This window comes from Nipponia nippon, unplaced genomic scaffold (assembly GCF_047370975.1).
Source record: "Nipponia nippon isolate SJK-2023a ecotype South Korea unplaced genomic scaffold, ASM4737097v1 scaffold_2, whole genome shotgun sequence".
NCBI classification, from domain to species: Eukaryota; Metazoa; Chordata; class Aves; order Pelecaniformes; family Threskiornithidae; genus Nipponia; species Nipponia nippon.
In genome coordinates, this window is record NW_028262336.1 from 17,824,099 (window position 1) to 17,839,201 (window position 15,103).

A 15,103-nucleotide genomic window follows, 5' to 3' on the forward strand; every position below is an offset into this window, starting at 1 on the left:
GACTAAGAATATTAAATATTGACCCTTTCTTTCTTTATGGGGCAGTTTTTGAGTTCACTTTTCGGTCAGTTTTGAGTCACTAGACTATATTGTTAAGACACAAGGGTGTGTAGAAGCTACAACTTGCAGTAAGAAGACAATGGCTTTGAAAATCTTTTGTAAGCACAGATGACAGTGTAAATGATCATTTTGTTCTTTGGTTTTTATTTTTGTACAGCTGTCTTGTTTATTTTAAAATATTCAAAATATTGTCAGGCAATATGACTTCAGAAAAGTCTAGACATTGCATATGAGTTCATAAAAAGGGTGTCTATGATTTCTCAAGCTTAATTACATTTCCTTCTTTGGAAAATAAACAAAGCCTAAGTAAAACTATATTATGCTAAAAAGAAATAAATTAAAAATAGCCACTGACACCTTGCAGATGTATTAGGCAAGTTCATTTACTAAAATGTTGTAGCCTGAAAACTTTCTAGGGCTCCAGCCAAAAATATTGGAAACGACAAAATAGCTCTAAGGATTGAAAAGATAGGAGATGACCTTCAATTTGGTTTGAAACGATACAATAGCATCTCTAAAAGAGGAATGCTATTGAATAGTGATGTCAACGACAGGGTGTCTTGGCCTAAGTTATGCAGAGAAATGGCTAAATACTTTTTTCCCTACAATTTTTTAAAAAAAATGGATATCATTATTATTAAAATTGTCAATATTATTATAAAATTGTTAATATTAATAGAATTGTCAAAACCAGCAACTGAGTCCTGCATAAGAAGAGACTAAGCTGACACAAACACACCTACTAGATTTTTTCAAAAGAAAACTCTTAAATTTGGTCTACCAACTGGGCATCCATCAATCGGACAACAGTCCTCACAAATGCTATCTAAAGTATCTCAAGATGTATCTCCAGAGGATGCTGTTCGGCAGGAGATGCAGAGGGAAGGTGATTTGGCAGGAGGTGCAGAGGGCCATGTTGGTCTGAGGAAGTCTTCCCTCCCCTAAGTTAGGTAGGGCTGTTCCTTAGGACTGTGTTGTAGCTTTGAAACAATATCTGGGTATCCATGATGCCCATGGTTTGAGGGACAGAATCCCTGCAAGAAGGGGCTTAGTAATGAGATGTAAGATGGGGTAAGCATGTTCTAGCTCTAGCCTCATTCTGCTTTTCCCTTTTGGGAAAGAATTACTCCGCAGCAGCTATAACTACCATGAATGTCACCACAGCCACAACCCAGCTTCATTCTTTCTCCATTTTCATCTCTAATGTCATTTTGAAGCTTGTGAAAATTGCTCTGAGATATAAGAGAAACGTACCTGTAAGTAAGTGTTCATTTACTGATATGATTCACTGCTGCCTACAGGAAACAGGAGACACTGTTGTAACCATGACATAAAGTTGACAGTGTATGGAAATTAACCCATGGTGTGTAAATGGCTATGAAGGACCATGGTTGGCTCTGAGCTCTCCACGAAGCCCACAGTTCTTCACTTGTCTTCTGGCACTGACATATTTGGGCTCTGTGGACCTCTCCAATTTCTCTCTCTCTACAAGCCAGAAAGTAATCATAATGTAGGTTGGGAGCATGACATTACTGCTTCTCATGCTAAGCAACTGCAAACTGCGCCCAGGAGGATGCCTGGTTTATTCCTGGCTCCGCACCGTGAAAGACTGACCTAATGAAGCAATACAGAGCAGCTGATGTTGGCAGGTCTTGTGGTATGGACAATTAGAGGTGCATTTATTGGCAAAATATTTGTGCCTCAAAGGCTACCATGTACAGGTGCCTACCTTGATAATTCTGTGGTGTGGAGTTTTTATTTGGTTGCTCTTTCAAAACCACATGTAAGGTTTGCATTTGAATCCATTAAGGTTGCAACTGAGTTCTATTAAAAAAAAAAAAAAAAAGCAAAACAAAAAACGAAAACCAAACCCCAAAACAAATCACTAAACACCTCAATTGCAGCTCTATTTTAATTAGTATGTTTTAACCAATGTCTCCTAATGGTAACATATAAAGAATAGCTCCAATATTTAGTGTACCAAATAGAAAATATTGTGTATGTCAAGCTAAAACATACCACTTTTATAGTTATTTACTGTCTTCAGAAATGACTAAGAAATACAGGGGACTAGAGGAAAATCTAATATCCAAAAGGATTAACTGTCTCTTTTTTAACAGAGTGACATCTTTGGCATGTGAAAGAAATGTTAGCCCATTTTTAATGAAGATTATGAAAATGTGGTTATAAGCTGTAGACAAAGAGCAGGATGCATCTGACCAAAATTAAACATAGATATAAAATTTTATATATGTCTATATTTAGACATCTATATTAGATATCCTAAAATATAAACGTAGATATCTGACCGAATTAACTGTCTAAAGTCCATGTCATTAGAGGAAAGAAAGTAGCAGAGGTACGGTCCAGTCTGGCTCTTTCTTCTGTAGTTGTCTAATGTAGATCAGACCAGTCATGTTATAATAGTCCCTAAATCTCTCCACGGAATGCAAAGGGAAGCCCAAGTGAGCAGCTCAGATGTAAATATCTACCATGCAGCTGTTTAAAGATAGTTGAAATTATTCCCATACACTCAGAAACTGAAAAGCATCATGCCTCCTTGTTGTAATACTCAGAGGCAGGTGAAATCATTGGAGGACTAGAACCCCTAGTTGATATTATATGCCTGTTTCTCCACACACACCCCCCCCCCGCCCTATCACATCCATCTGTCCAACCATCCAGCTATCTGTCTCACATAACTAAAAAGAACAAAAAGAAGAAATCAACTGATAACCTCCAAACTTTCTTATGATTTAAAAACTCCAGACGTTAAGGGCCAAACTGCCCCCCCCAAAACAACAGGTAATTAAAAATATGTTATTACTGCCTTACTTCTAAGTCTTTATCCCTACAGTGAATGTCAGATGAATAGTGAAAATCAAGCATCTGGGGCTAGGATGCCTGAAGTTTATAAGCCAAACAGAGCACTTGGCACGTAGCTGTCACCTGTTCAGTCATGAGGAAAACAATGAAATAGGGAAAATCCTAAATACTATCTATCCAACAGCACACTCAGGGCAATCAGGGCTGACCTCTCCTAAAATTAAGCACTTGCACATCTTCTGCTGAATTTGAAATTAATGGGGAAACAGACTCTGTACCTCCTGATACCTAGGGGAATGCTCAAAGGCTATTAGGTAAATGGATAATTTCTTCTCCTTCAAGTATGTTATAAAAGCAAGAGATGGCTTGCAGCTGATTTTTGTGAGTTACCTACAGAGGTATCTATCTCAGAAACACATACTACTTCAGAAGTACACAGGTACACAGCAGACCAATTGCACTGAGCACCACGTAAGGCTAATTGGATGGACCCCCAGTGTTCTGGTCTCAAGCAGGGTAGAAGCATGATCTAGATGCTGAGTTGCTCAGCCCAGTCAAGATTTGGATGGAGGAGTTGCTTTAAAGTGATACAGGCATATAATACAAAAAAAGAAAAGTACTTTACGGAGTTTAAACGATGCCAGACTAAACTCAGAAGAGCTTTTCAAAACAGAAATTTTGGATTTAAATGCCTGACTTGAACTAAATCTGACTTCAGGTTCCTACATTAAGCAATTCCATAAAGTCACTAAAGTTACACCAGGGAGAAATTCAGCCCTAAGTGACATGATTTTGGGCATGTAATTTGCACCTTTTCTAGAAACAAAATATTATTGCGCTATCATTTTCAAGACCATTCTAAAGCTGCATATCGCCACTCCATATAATACTATATATTAATCTTTTGAGCAGAAGGTCAATATTTAAGAAACTTGATTCACATTAACTTAATATTAAGCAATTGGATTATTTATGTATCTTTATGGGCAAATATATAGCAGCTCATCTGAGAAGATACTGTTCTAAAGAGTGAAGTCTATTTAAATAGTAGATTCTGTGCAAGCGTTAATCTCTGCAGATCTGCCTTTAAAAAATATTGATGGCAGAGATGTTAATTTCCAAGTAAAACAATTTATATTCTTAAAGCAGGCTACATCTTTTCAAATTCTGGTAGAAACAGGCAGCCAACTTGCACATATCATTAAACTTCAAATTCTCTTGTAAATGACAGCCAAAGCATCCAGAAAGTTCAATATATTTTCTCTGAGGCTAGTTGATGTAGGAAGATTTTCATGAGACGTTTTCTCTTCTATCATCAGTTCAATGATGTAAACAGTGACTGATTAAGCCTGCACTCCTTTCAGGTTGATATACCTGACTGAAAAAAAAAAAAAACCACCTCACAGCTGGAATTCTTCCTGAAAACTAAAATAGATGACAAAGTAAAAGACCAATCTTCTATAGACACTTAATGAAGACAGGCTTCAAGGGGTTTTCTATACCAGAGATTACTTTACACCGCAGGATGAGACAAAACGAGCAGATTTCTGCAGCTGAAGATTGCAATCACAGCAGAATAAGGAAAATAACAATAACATATTACTTGTTAAATCACTTACACTGGTTTTCCTTTGGATTCACAAGTCAAAATTATAGATTGTCCTTCTTCGGGCCATGAATTGGAAGAAATGATTTTAACTAAAGGTGTATCTAGGAAGAAAAAAAATAGACATCTTGTTGATATACACAAAAAAGATTTATTACCTAGGAGTACATTCTTCTCTATTTACAAAAGACTATACCATAGATTTAATTTACACTTGGAGATGCTTTTATATGGAGCCTTGTGCAATTTTCATTGTCTTCAGGAAGGCAATAAAAATGACCAATGGAACTAAACCAGTAACTTTTTATATCCCAAGGAAACACAGATAGAAAGCACATGTTTACTCAGAGGAAATAACTTTTTTTCTTTCTGTATTCAATGCAAATACTCCATACGACTATTCCAAAGTCTGATATCTAACAACGAAATAAAAAATATTGAGGATGAATAACAAGCACTCTGTGCAATTGTTTCTTTGTCTATTTATAGGTTGATATGATGGAATGCTGCTATTAGAGGAATGAATGCAATAATATACATTTGAATAAGAACACGTTTATTGTTGCAGAAGCTTGAAACTCATAATAAGAAAGCTACAATGGGCTTTCAGATAAAATACCTTGTTACAGGCATTTTACAGGATATTATTTCTGAAACGCAATAATGCTGCCCCTAAAACAGAATATTCTTTTTTTTAACAAAATTTACAAAAAGAATGTTTTAAATATCTGCAAAAAGCACTACATAAAAGTCTGTAATCTGTCCTAATAATTTAAAAATATTATTCCTATACATTGGGATTAACTTTGTAGTTTTAATTGCAAAAGGATATACAATATAACTACTATGGATTCATGCAGAATAAAATTTTGCAGTAGATCTTTAACTTTTAGAACATTTTGCCAGCTGGCTTGCAAGGATATATCCTCATAATCAAAATATTTTACATGAGTTAGAGGGGTACCTCTTATAAGGAAAAAAAAGACCACAAAGAAAGAAACATTCCTATACAAAAGAGTTTTTTCCTTAGGAAAAGTAAAAAAGAGTTCATAGTCACAGTGAGGAAAATTTTCAGACTCAATAGGAACTTACAAATTCTTGTTTCCTCCACAGTTTCCTGATGCAAAACACATGTCTTCATCTATGCACAAGAAATACTTTAACCTGCAAATCTAGGGTATCTAAGTTTTGTCTCATCCAGTTTGCAATTCCTGTATTCATTAGCAGTGAGGCAGTAGTGACACCACAGACATCCTCTTATCAAGCTAATGTGAAAGAGCATGACAATTTGACCCTACAAAATCAAATGGAAAAAAATGATATGCTGTAACTGTATAATTTCTTATTGAGATGCTAATAGTCCTGTTAAACACTAAATGGCATATGAACAATTAAAAATGTCGGAAGCATTTATCTAACTTTGATTTTTATTTCTGGCATACCATGATGTATCAGCATGGCACAAGACAAGAAAAGGGGAAGGCTTAGTGTAGACTTGTCGTAATTCCACTGAAAGCATTGTCAGCATCGTTTAGCTTTCAGTACAGCTGCACTAACCTTACACCGGTAGCAAAGCTGTTCCACAAGTTCATATTTTTAAGGACCCTGCAAACCATTATGCAGGTGACTAATCCTTTGGAGGTCATGCTGGCATTTGCTTCATTTTTAGCACATGCTTAAGGCACTGACCTCAAGTGCCTTAATAAATCAGGGCATCAAGTACTTCTGTGATTTCAGTGGTGCTATTGAAGATGAATAAATTACTCTCTTGACTATACATTGAACCAGAGGAACAAATTAGTATCAGATAGGAATACATGAAGAATTTAATTGAGGGCGGGAGACAACTAATGCAATGAGATCAAGAGGTTTCCAGAGAAATACGAAAAAGAGCTAAACTTTGATGGAAGTAATCATGATAGCCACAGGTGAAGAAAGAAATTAAAGGCCCATCTAGCTAGCATTACTCGCATATTTAAGAAATGATCAGCATTTTACGCATTACTGTAAATGACCCACATTAAATAGAAGAGGGGACTTCAGACAATTAAGCTTTCATTTGCATGGATCAATGCAGTGCTGTTTCCCCCAACTTGAAGTTCTCACTCCTACTTTATTTAATGCCTTAGACAGCTCTCTGTTCTCCATGCACTTCTAAATAGAGCTTACTAACACAGAAGAAGAAAGGTCTTATATTTGTTTCACTCTCTAATGCACAATAAGGTAGTGTAGGAAATATATTCCCTTGTGGCTTTCCCCACTAATTGACTTGTACAGTAACTACTTGTTTCTTTAAAACAGGAAACGCAGGGATTAATTCAATATATAGTTTTTAGGGAAGCTTTCAATTCACAATTTTTGTATTTTATTAACAGTCTTCTTTCAAAACTAGTTGATATTCTATTTTGGGTGCTTCATTCTCAATGTTACTCTTTCCACTTTATTTTCATGCTGTGCTTGATTTCTCTCCAGAATTAAAGTGTACACTTATAAGGGGAAAACTTTTAAGACAAACTAGTCCTCCACTTTCACATTCACATCAATATTTAAAACAAGAAGAAACTTTTAGAATAATTGCATCGAAACTAACCTAAATATGTTATTTTAACAAAGATAATAAAACCCTGCTGACTGATATTTTTCCAGAACACAAAATGCTGTTACAAAATACTACCTCCTGCTAGGACTGTTCATTTTAGAAGAATTTGACAAGTATAAATGTACTATATCAATACTGCGAGCTTTAACCTGTCATACCCAGAAGTATTAATCATAACAACTGGAACATCACCTAATCTCCAGAAAACACCACCACCAGTAGAAAACAACATCTAAAGAAAGAAAAACATAACAAGAACAGCAATACAGTAAAAGAGAGGTTGATTTGTTTTCAGATATGCTCATTGGCTTGTTATAAGTAATGTAGATATGTCCAAAAAAATCTCTACTTTTACAACCAAAACAAACAAAAGGAGTAGGATCAAGGGTTTTATTGTGGGTCAGATCTTCTGTTGCTCCTCCTCTAAAGTCAGTAGAAGTATACCAACTTACATCAATTAAACTTATCAGAACTTCAATAATTTGCATCTTTTTTAGGATTTAGCCCAGTAATTTCATGGTAATAAAATATTGTAGATCAATATTTCAAGCAGAATTCTTATGAATAAGGGACTGTTGATTAACATGTCTTGACAATACCTACAAATACACCCTTATCCTGAGCTCAAAGGACATTATGGAGCAGATAAATATTCCCAAAAGAATAAGCATTGGGAAAAGCCAATTTTTAAAAAAAAACACAGTGTTTTTTTATGTGAGTGTAGGTAATACAGCAAGACTTGACAGTAAAACACACTGGTTTCAATACCCAGTGACTTATTTATTTACATGCCTCTCCAACAGCGTGAGAGCTGTTTGGCCCTCCAGTCTTTAGCTTGAGTAATGAGGTACTTATGAGCTGCAATTGATTGCTAGCACCAGTCTGAACTGAGACGCAAACATGTCTTTAGACACATAGTAAGACATCTTCTACCCCCTATGTGCCAAGAATCTGCCTTTCTGCTGGAAATAACAGCTTGGCAGCGTTTACAGATAAAAACTATGGGACGGGGTTTTTTTTTATATATCCTTTCCTGTTCCAGCAGACCAAAGGTAAAAGTTCCACTGAGTGATTCTATTTCATACGTCTTTCTAGGACTTGGGTACATCTCATTGCACGAGACCAGGGAAGCCATTTCAAAGTTTTGGGAAGATTTATCTATTTTTGTTCAGGCCATATCATCTTTATTCAGCAATAAATTTCAGTTTACACTGGTAATGAATGTTATCTGATATATGAAGAAATTAAGCACTTCAGCACATGATTTTTGTTGTACTCTTGGCAATAACTAATGCCACCATTAATACCTTGTGGAACTGCTTTATTGATTGACTTAATCTCTTTAAAGCTATTTCAAAATAAAGGTGATTCTTACCAGTCACCAGACCTTTGCTGTTAATCGGATCTCCAATGCTAAAATTTTGGTGTTTTTTTTTTTTTGTTTAAAATGCATTTGCTGTTTTTACATTGCTTGAAGTAAGAAAGAGTTCATTATGTATTTATAGTCTTTTATAGCCAAGCCCTTATGAGGTTACATGCAGGCTTAAATTTCTTCATATAAATTACTTCACATAAATTTCTTCATATAAAGTAAACACACGGAAGCTGCTGGAAGATTCCCATGTGATAAGTTATGTTAAACTGTATGTGTAGGTTTAGCCACCTCAACAACCACAGTGTAAAAGCGGAAACTGAATTCATAAAAGTAAATAGATTTGCTTAAGATCATAAAGCAGGTCACCAACAGAGTCAGAAAATGAATCTCTACTAGCCTCTTCTTAGACTCAAGATAGTAAAAAGGTAATTTGGCCTCTTTTTCCTATATAGCTTCAGAAGTCCTCAGTCCCTTCAGTCCTTAGGAAGTTGGATTACCAGAGCTTCTGTGGATACTTTTCCAAGGAACTCTCAGCTACTGGTTGAGTAACTAAATCAAAGTATGACCCCTGTACATCCTAGGGCATTAATCAGCAAAAGATGTGTGGGAATAACCAGATTTCAGAAGAAAAATAATGTTGGGAGACAAAAGGGTAACATTATGATGATGTTAAGATAGCATCATGTTATCATATCAAATAGTCTCCCTAACATAATCATCTTCAGTTAATGTAATTACAATCCTAGAAACAGAAAATAAGACCACCTCTTTTCTTGGGCAGCTGTTAGGGTGGGTGGAGTACATATATTTTGTTGAGACTTAAGAAATGACTATTGGAAGTAGTAGACTATACAGGAGTAGAAATATTAGTGATCTCATAGTCATTAGAATTCAGATGGTGCTGGAAATGCACCTATTCAAAGATGCATGCATCAGTCTTTTCCCCAGAGAACTGATATATATATATATATGTGTGTGTGTTTAGCTGTAATGTAAACAGTACTTGCCACTAGAGTTCTCTGCACATTTTGTTAAAAGGTAAATCTCTACGTCGCTCAAATCTTATCCTTCATTGCGCTTCCAGTGAAAGGACGATTAACAGAAAAAGTAAAAAAAAAATAAATGCAATAACTTACTACAAAATTTAAACTCAGCACCCCAAATATCTTCCAATGTGGCTAAAGTTTCAGGAAGCAGAACAGAAAAAGAACACCTCCTTCTTTTCACTTACAGTGATGGTGTTATTAATACCTGAAGAAGGGTCCCGTACTTCAGCATTCTACATTTCAGAGGTCTGGTATACCCCGAGGTCTTAGGAAGCCATTTCTATACTCTCTCACTTAGGGGTAATTTGATTTTTATGAGAAGTGTACTTTAGATGAGTTATTAGAGCCCATGCAGTGATTTATGAGAAAAAGAGCTTCCTTATTCCACTGTGTACTGAAGTATTCACACTAAGTAGATCAATTCCAGCAAAATACTTATTTGACAGTAATTCAGTGATTAGAACATTCAGCCCTTCAGAGCCTGTGGATTAAGGGTTTGGTCTGATTCAGAGTGCAAGGACTTGTGTGCTGACCTCCCATGCAATAGTAGAGGTCTACCAGGTATTCTAAGGTCTCCCTTTCATTCAGGTATACAACTAAGATTTCACTTTGATTCTGAAAAAGCTTTTTTACTACCTATGTCCTAGTTTGGATAGATCAAGATTTTCTGACACACTAAAAAAGAAAAGGTATGAGAAAATTCTTAACCCATTCCATATTATGAATTAGAATTCTACGAGTAACTCAATGCTGTGCAAATTGTGCCTATTTACATTCAGTGCCAACATAACATGGAATATACCATTCATCTTATTTACATTTAGAAAAGGTTTCTAAAGTCAGATTAGGATACTCATAAAAAGAAAAGCCCGTAAAACTTTGATATTCTGTACACATTTTGTAGGATGCTTAATTGAAAGTTCTGTCAGTGCTTAGCATTAAGGGTCTTTGGTACATCCATTCTTGGGCTTTACATCTAAAAATTTTACTGAAATGTTTTCAAAGGTCTTTGAGCTGGTGCCCTCAGAGTATCCTTCTTACTTGCCAAAGATGGCAACACTTTTAATGTTTAAACCATTTTAAATATTTTTTAAAAAATTAAAAATCACTAAATGCAACCACAATGCCAGAAGCAGATACTAGATATTTTACTAATTCCAGCCCACATTTAAGAAGACCTTTTCCAAACTGGTAACGGATATATATTCAGCTAGGGCATTTATGTTTGCACATTACAATTTCATATGAAGTGCGGTGCCCCTTCAAGTCTGGGTTTTTAAACATGTTTATTGCATGAAGTCTGTAACTCCTACTTCTCAAAGTAAAATAGCGTAACAGAAGGTGTGGGATGTACAAAATTTCAATTACAATCTCCTGTAGTATTATCCATTCATGGTTTTGCATGCTATACAGTGATTTTGCAAAATGTGTGGATCTTCTCTTTGTACCTGGCTACCATGTTTTTGTCATGATCAAAGCAGTTATCAAAACAAGTTATTTGCTGTTTAAGTAACAATCAATACACATAGTATTGTTGGTCTCAACTTACAGTTTTGGGAAGGTTGGTTCATGTCATTCTAAGGAAATGGGTGACAGTGTCAACAAGAAGACATTACATTTTTCTTGCTTTCCACTGTTGTCCCTTCACCAGAGAATGCAATTTTTCTGGTCTGTAGGATATTAAGAACTGGCACAGAAAAATTGTCATATTTGGTGACAGTAACATACAAGGTTCAATATATATAAGGTGTATAGAGAAAGATTAATCTCTTAAATTATTTTAGTTTATGAATCTTTGGGGTTCAATCTATGCATGGTACACATCAGTGTGATATATGCTATCTAAACCTCTCATTCTTAAAACAAGAGGGATTCTGTGCTTTTTTTATTTTTCACAATGTCCCACTTAGTCTTCCAAGTTCAAGCGAGTACCAACAGAGCTGGACCTAGTGAAAATGGTAGAAAGAAAGGGAGGCACAGCAGTTCAAATATGTTTGCCCATTGCGAATAAAAATGTACACCTCTCTACAATATAATACTACAACAAACATCATTAAATCTCCAGAACAATGCCCTCCCATCTGATTAGTTTCCATGCAACCAAATTATCAGGTGCCTATTTCAAAACCAGGGCACACACAGCCTTTTCTTCATGTTCTAAATAACTGAAAAGAGCCCATTAACATCATTTGACCCTAGGCCTCCACTGGAATACTTTGATTCTGATACGTGTTTTCTTTCAAGGTGATTCTCTCTCCGTAGTTTATGTTATGAACATCTCTCCACCTGCAGTAAGAAGCTGAGTTTGTTGTAATGAAGTCTGTGATCCTTGTTGGACTTAGTGTTTGAGCGTAAATTATGTCAACAGTAATAGGAAAGACACCAGTACAGGGAGGGACGAATATATCACTTGTTGGGTTTGTCAGAGGAAGCAAGTGCTCATAATGCATAAGGATATGCTACAAGTGTTATTCAAATCCTTCCTTCTAAAAACATTGATACTGCCTTCTTATTTAATCTTTTAGGATGATGATTAGATGTTTTAAATTACCTTTTGTGACCAGAAGTTTTCTTCTATACACAATGATTTAAAAAGCCTTAAAAGTATTCCTAGTAAGAAAAGGCTTTGTTTAACAATGTAATTCTGCATTGGATCCAAGAATCCATTCACGAAGAGAGCTATGCTTTTGTGACAGACCAATGCTTTCCACTGTGATCAGTGAGCTTCCCATGAATGTGAGGTTTTACCTTCATGGACCCTAAGCAACACAAGGAACATGTCTTTCCAAACTTGCCAGTTTGGAAAACACTCACTTGTGCTCCAGGCAGCCCACAAAATAAAATACATAGGTCCTACCTATGCTATAACATCCACGTCATGGCTGCCAGATCATTTGGCAGAGGCACTGGAAGGAGATTTCTCTCCTTCTCTAGAGGAAATTTTGTTGAGATTTCTAGGAATAGCAGGAGGATTCTCATCTTCTCAGCAAGCAGGTTGTGCCTTGTTGCCATATATGAAATTCTGCTTTGGTTGGTTGGTGAGGCTCGCTGCACTCTTCTCTTGCCATAACCTGCTGCATTATTTCTAACAAGAGTCCCAAGAGCAATGGATCATAATATTATTGTCCTCCTCAGATAAATAGGTAGGTTTCTCTCACTGAGGGTTATTGTTTCAAGCTGTCTGCATAGCCAGCAATTGCCTCTGTCCAGGAAAACTCACAATTTTTCCTTTCTCAGCAAAAGGTGGATTAGCCCCCCACCTTCCTGCTGTTGCCCACTGACTGTTCCTAGACCACTCTAAGTTCTGACATAATCATGTAACTGTGCAGCAGCATCTCCTGCCTGGATCTATAATATGCAGGTTTACTCTGGCATTTTTAATTAATTTATTTACCTTGTTGTTTATTTTTTTTCACACTAACCACCATTTCCTCTTTGTACCAGATTCCAAATTAGTATGATTGATTCATTACAACCCACTTTTCTTCTTACAGGTTTAGCTAAATTATTGAGCTACCAACAGCATGTCTTTATTTCATAGTTTTATTTTATGGCCACAAACCTTCTGAATATTGAAAAGCTTCCATAAATTTCTCTGATATTTTACTGTGGCACTGAACAACAACAGTTCTGGTGCTATCATTTTAAAAAATGTTATAAAAGTCTAACAGTCCAATAATAAAAGATTATTGCTACCTGGTAATAAATGACTGCCAGATGATAAGATTTTTAAAGTATTTCCTGAGAGACTAATTCATTTATTTTCTACCTGTTTTTGTCTGTTTTTTCAAAAAGCATGCTTGTGAAATCTATTTATGTTACATCCTTCTGCATTTTTCATCATGCTTTTTCTCTCTTATTTCCTTGGAACCTTTCCATCATTTCCAGATGCAAAGATGAAATAAGCAGATACCTCTGAAAATGATGATGTATCTACTTTCCAGATTAATTAGCACTGGAGTAAGCATAGAACAGTTTAAGGTGTCTTTTTTTTTTTCCAGAAACCATGAGAAGATCATAATTTTCATATATGGGTAGCAATTACAAAACTCCCTGAAAATTCTGTATTCCTACACAATTTAATTCCTATTTCTAAAAAAAAAACTATGTAATTAAGCTTGGAAAAAAGACTTTTGAAGTAAATTCCAAGGACAAACCACTCTAGTATGTACAAAAATAAACATCAAATTGGATATCCCAAATGAGATCTGAAAGAAGAGAGAGGAGTACTCTAATCAGCTCTGTGAAAGTGCTCACCATTTTTAATAGCTTTTACACTTACCAGCTGTGTGCATCCTACAGCTGTGAATCAGCATTCCCCAAAATTGGGCTTCTTTTCTAAATGACAAGTAGCATGGCTTCTGCCTGTGCCCTGTTGCTTTGAATAAGCACTCGCAAAGCAAGTCTGCATTGCTAAACTTCATCAGATTACCCTGGGAGATACAGCAAGTTTGATGCTCTGCTTCAGAATATAACGAATGACTCATTGCTTAAACAGATGAGAGGAAAACTCAGTATTATGTGTCTGACAAATTATTTTATTATCAGTATTTGTGGGCGAGACAATCTAGATCAGATGACTGTGTCATGGCAATGGTATTTCATTTCAATAAATGTATTCAACAATACTGTAAGATTAAGCTTTATAATATTTTTTAAATACTTAGCTTTGATAAAAGTGAATACTTGGTACCATATCCACATGGATATTCCTATATCTTCTTTTTACACTCCTTTAAAAACTACTTTACAGTCAAGCACGACCAGAAACAGCATATGGTCCCTTTGTTATCTGAGATTCCTTGATGACTATTATGTTATCCTTTATCTTGTCTCTTTTAATTTAGTTTAAAACAATGTTTGTTGAAGAAAAAAGTAATAACAGTTTGTACCAGAAGAGTGTAAAAACACTCTCCTGGATGCAGACCAACAAGCCAAATGCCAATGTGGGGGAAAAGAAAGCTCAATCAGTGAAATATTCCCTCCTGACACTCGTAATTTATGAGTGCCTGAATTCAAGCACCAACCTGGCAGGAAACCCTTTAAGTTACTAATTCTGTGAACGCTGATTATCTGGTACTTTCTTAAAAATATTCATAGTACCTGTTTCAACATCTTACCTGTCAGTCATACCATACTCCTTCACCACAATTGCTAAAAAGAAAAAAAGTAATTAAAATGTGATAGTACATAATGTGTGGCTTGGGGTTTTGGGAAGGTGAAAGTGAAGATGGAGGTACACTAACAAAGGTCCACAGTTCCTCTCTGCTCCATTTAAAATGCGTTAAAACCTTACCCTTCCTTTGTCATGTAATGTGTTCATTGATCATTCTTACCTACTTTGTGCTTGGTCTTAAAACTGGCAGAGATAAATGTGAGCATAGTGTTGGATATATTGGTACACCCTGCTGAATTAAGTGGTAGACAGAGTGGCACTGTCACCACAGTTCTAAATGGGTGCCACTTCATGAACATAGCTACCACCAGTAGCACTGCCTGTGTAAATACAGCTATTCCCCTTTACGTGCTTTTGCAGAATGAGTCACTGGTTTCTTAGTTATCCATTAAGTCCCATACATACATGAATGATA

The 15,103-nt window shown here is 35.8% G+C and overlaps 1 protein-coding gene across 3 annotated transcripts in view; it reads right to left on the minus strand.

Moving 5' to 3' along the window:
• The window catches only part of CADM2 (cell adhesion molecule 2), a 673,388-nt gene that overhangs the window by 96,953 nt on the left and 561,332 nt on the right, over positions 1-15,103 (minus strand). For all 3 annotated transcript variants that reach the window (XM_087757917.1, XM_087757916.1, XM_087757918.1), the window contains one exon: positions 4,506-4,596. In XM_087757917.1, coding sequence (XP_087614043.1) covers positions 4,506-4,596 — 91 coding nt within the window. The remainder of the gene's footprint in view (positions 1-4,505; positions 4,597-15,103) is intronic.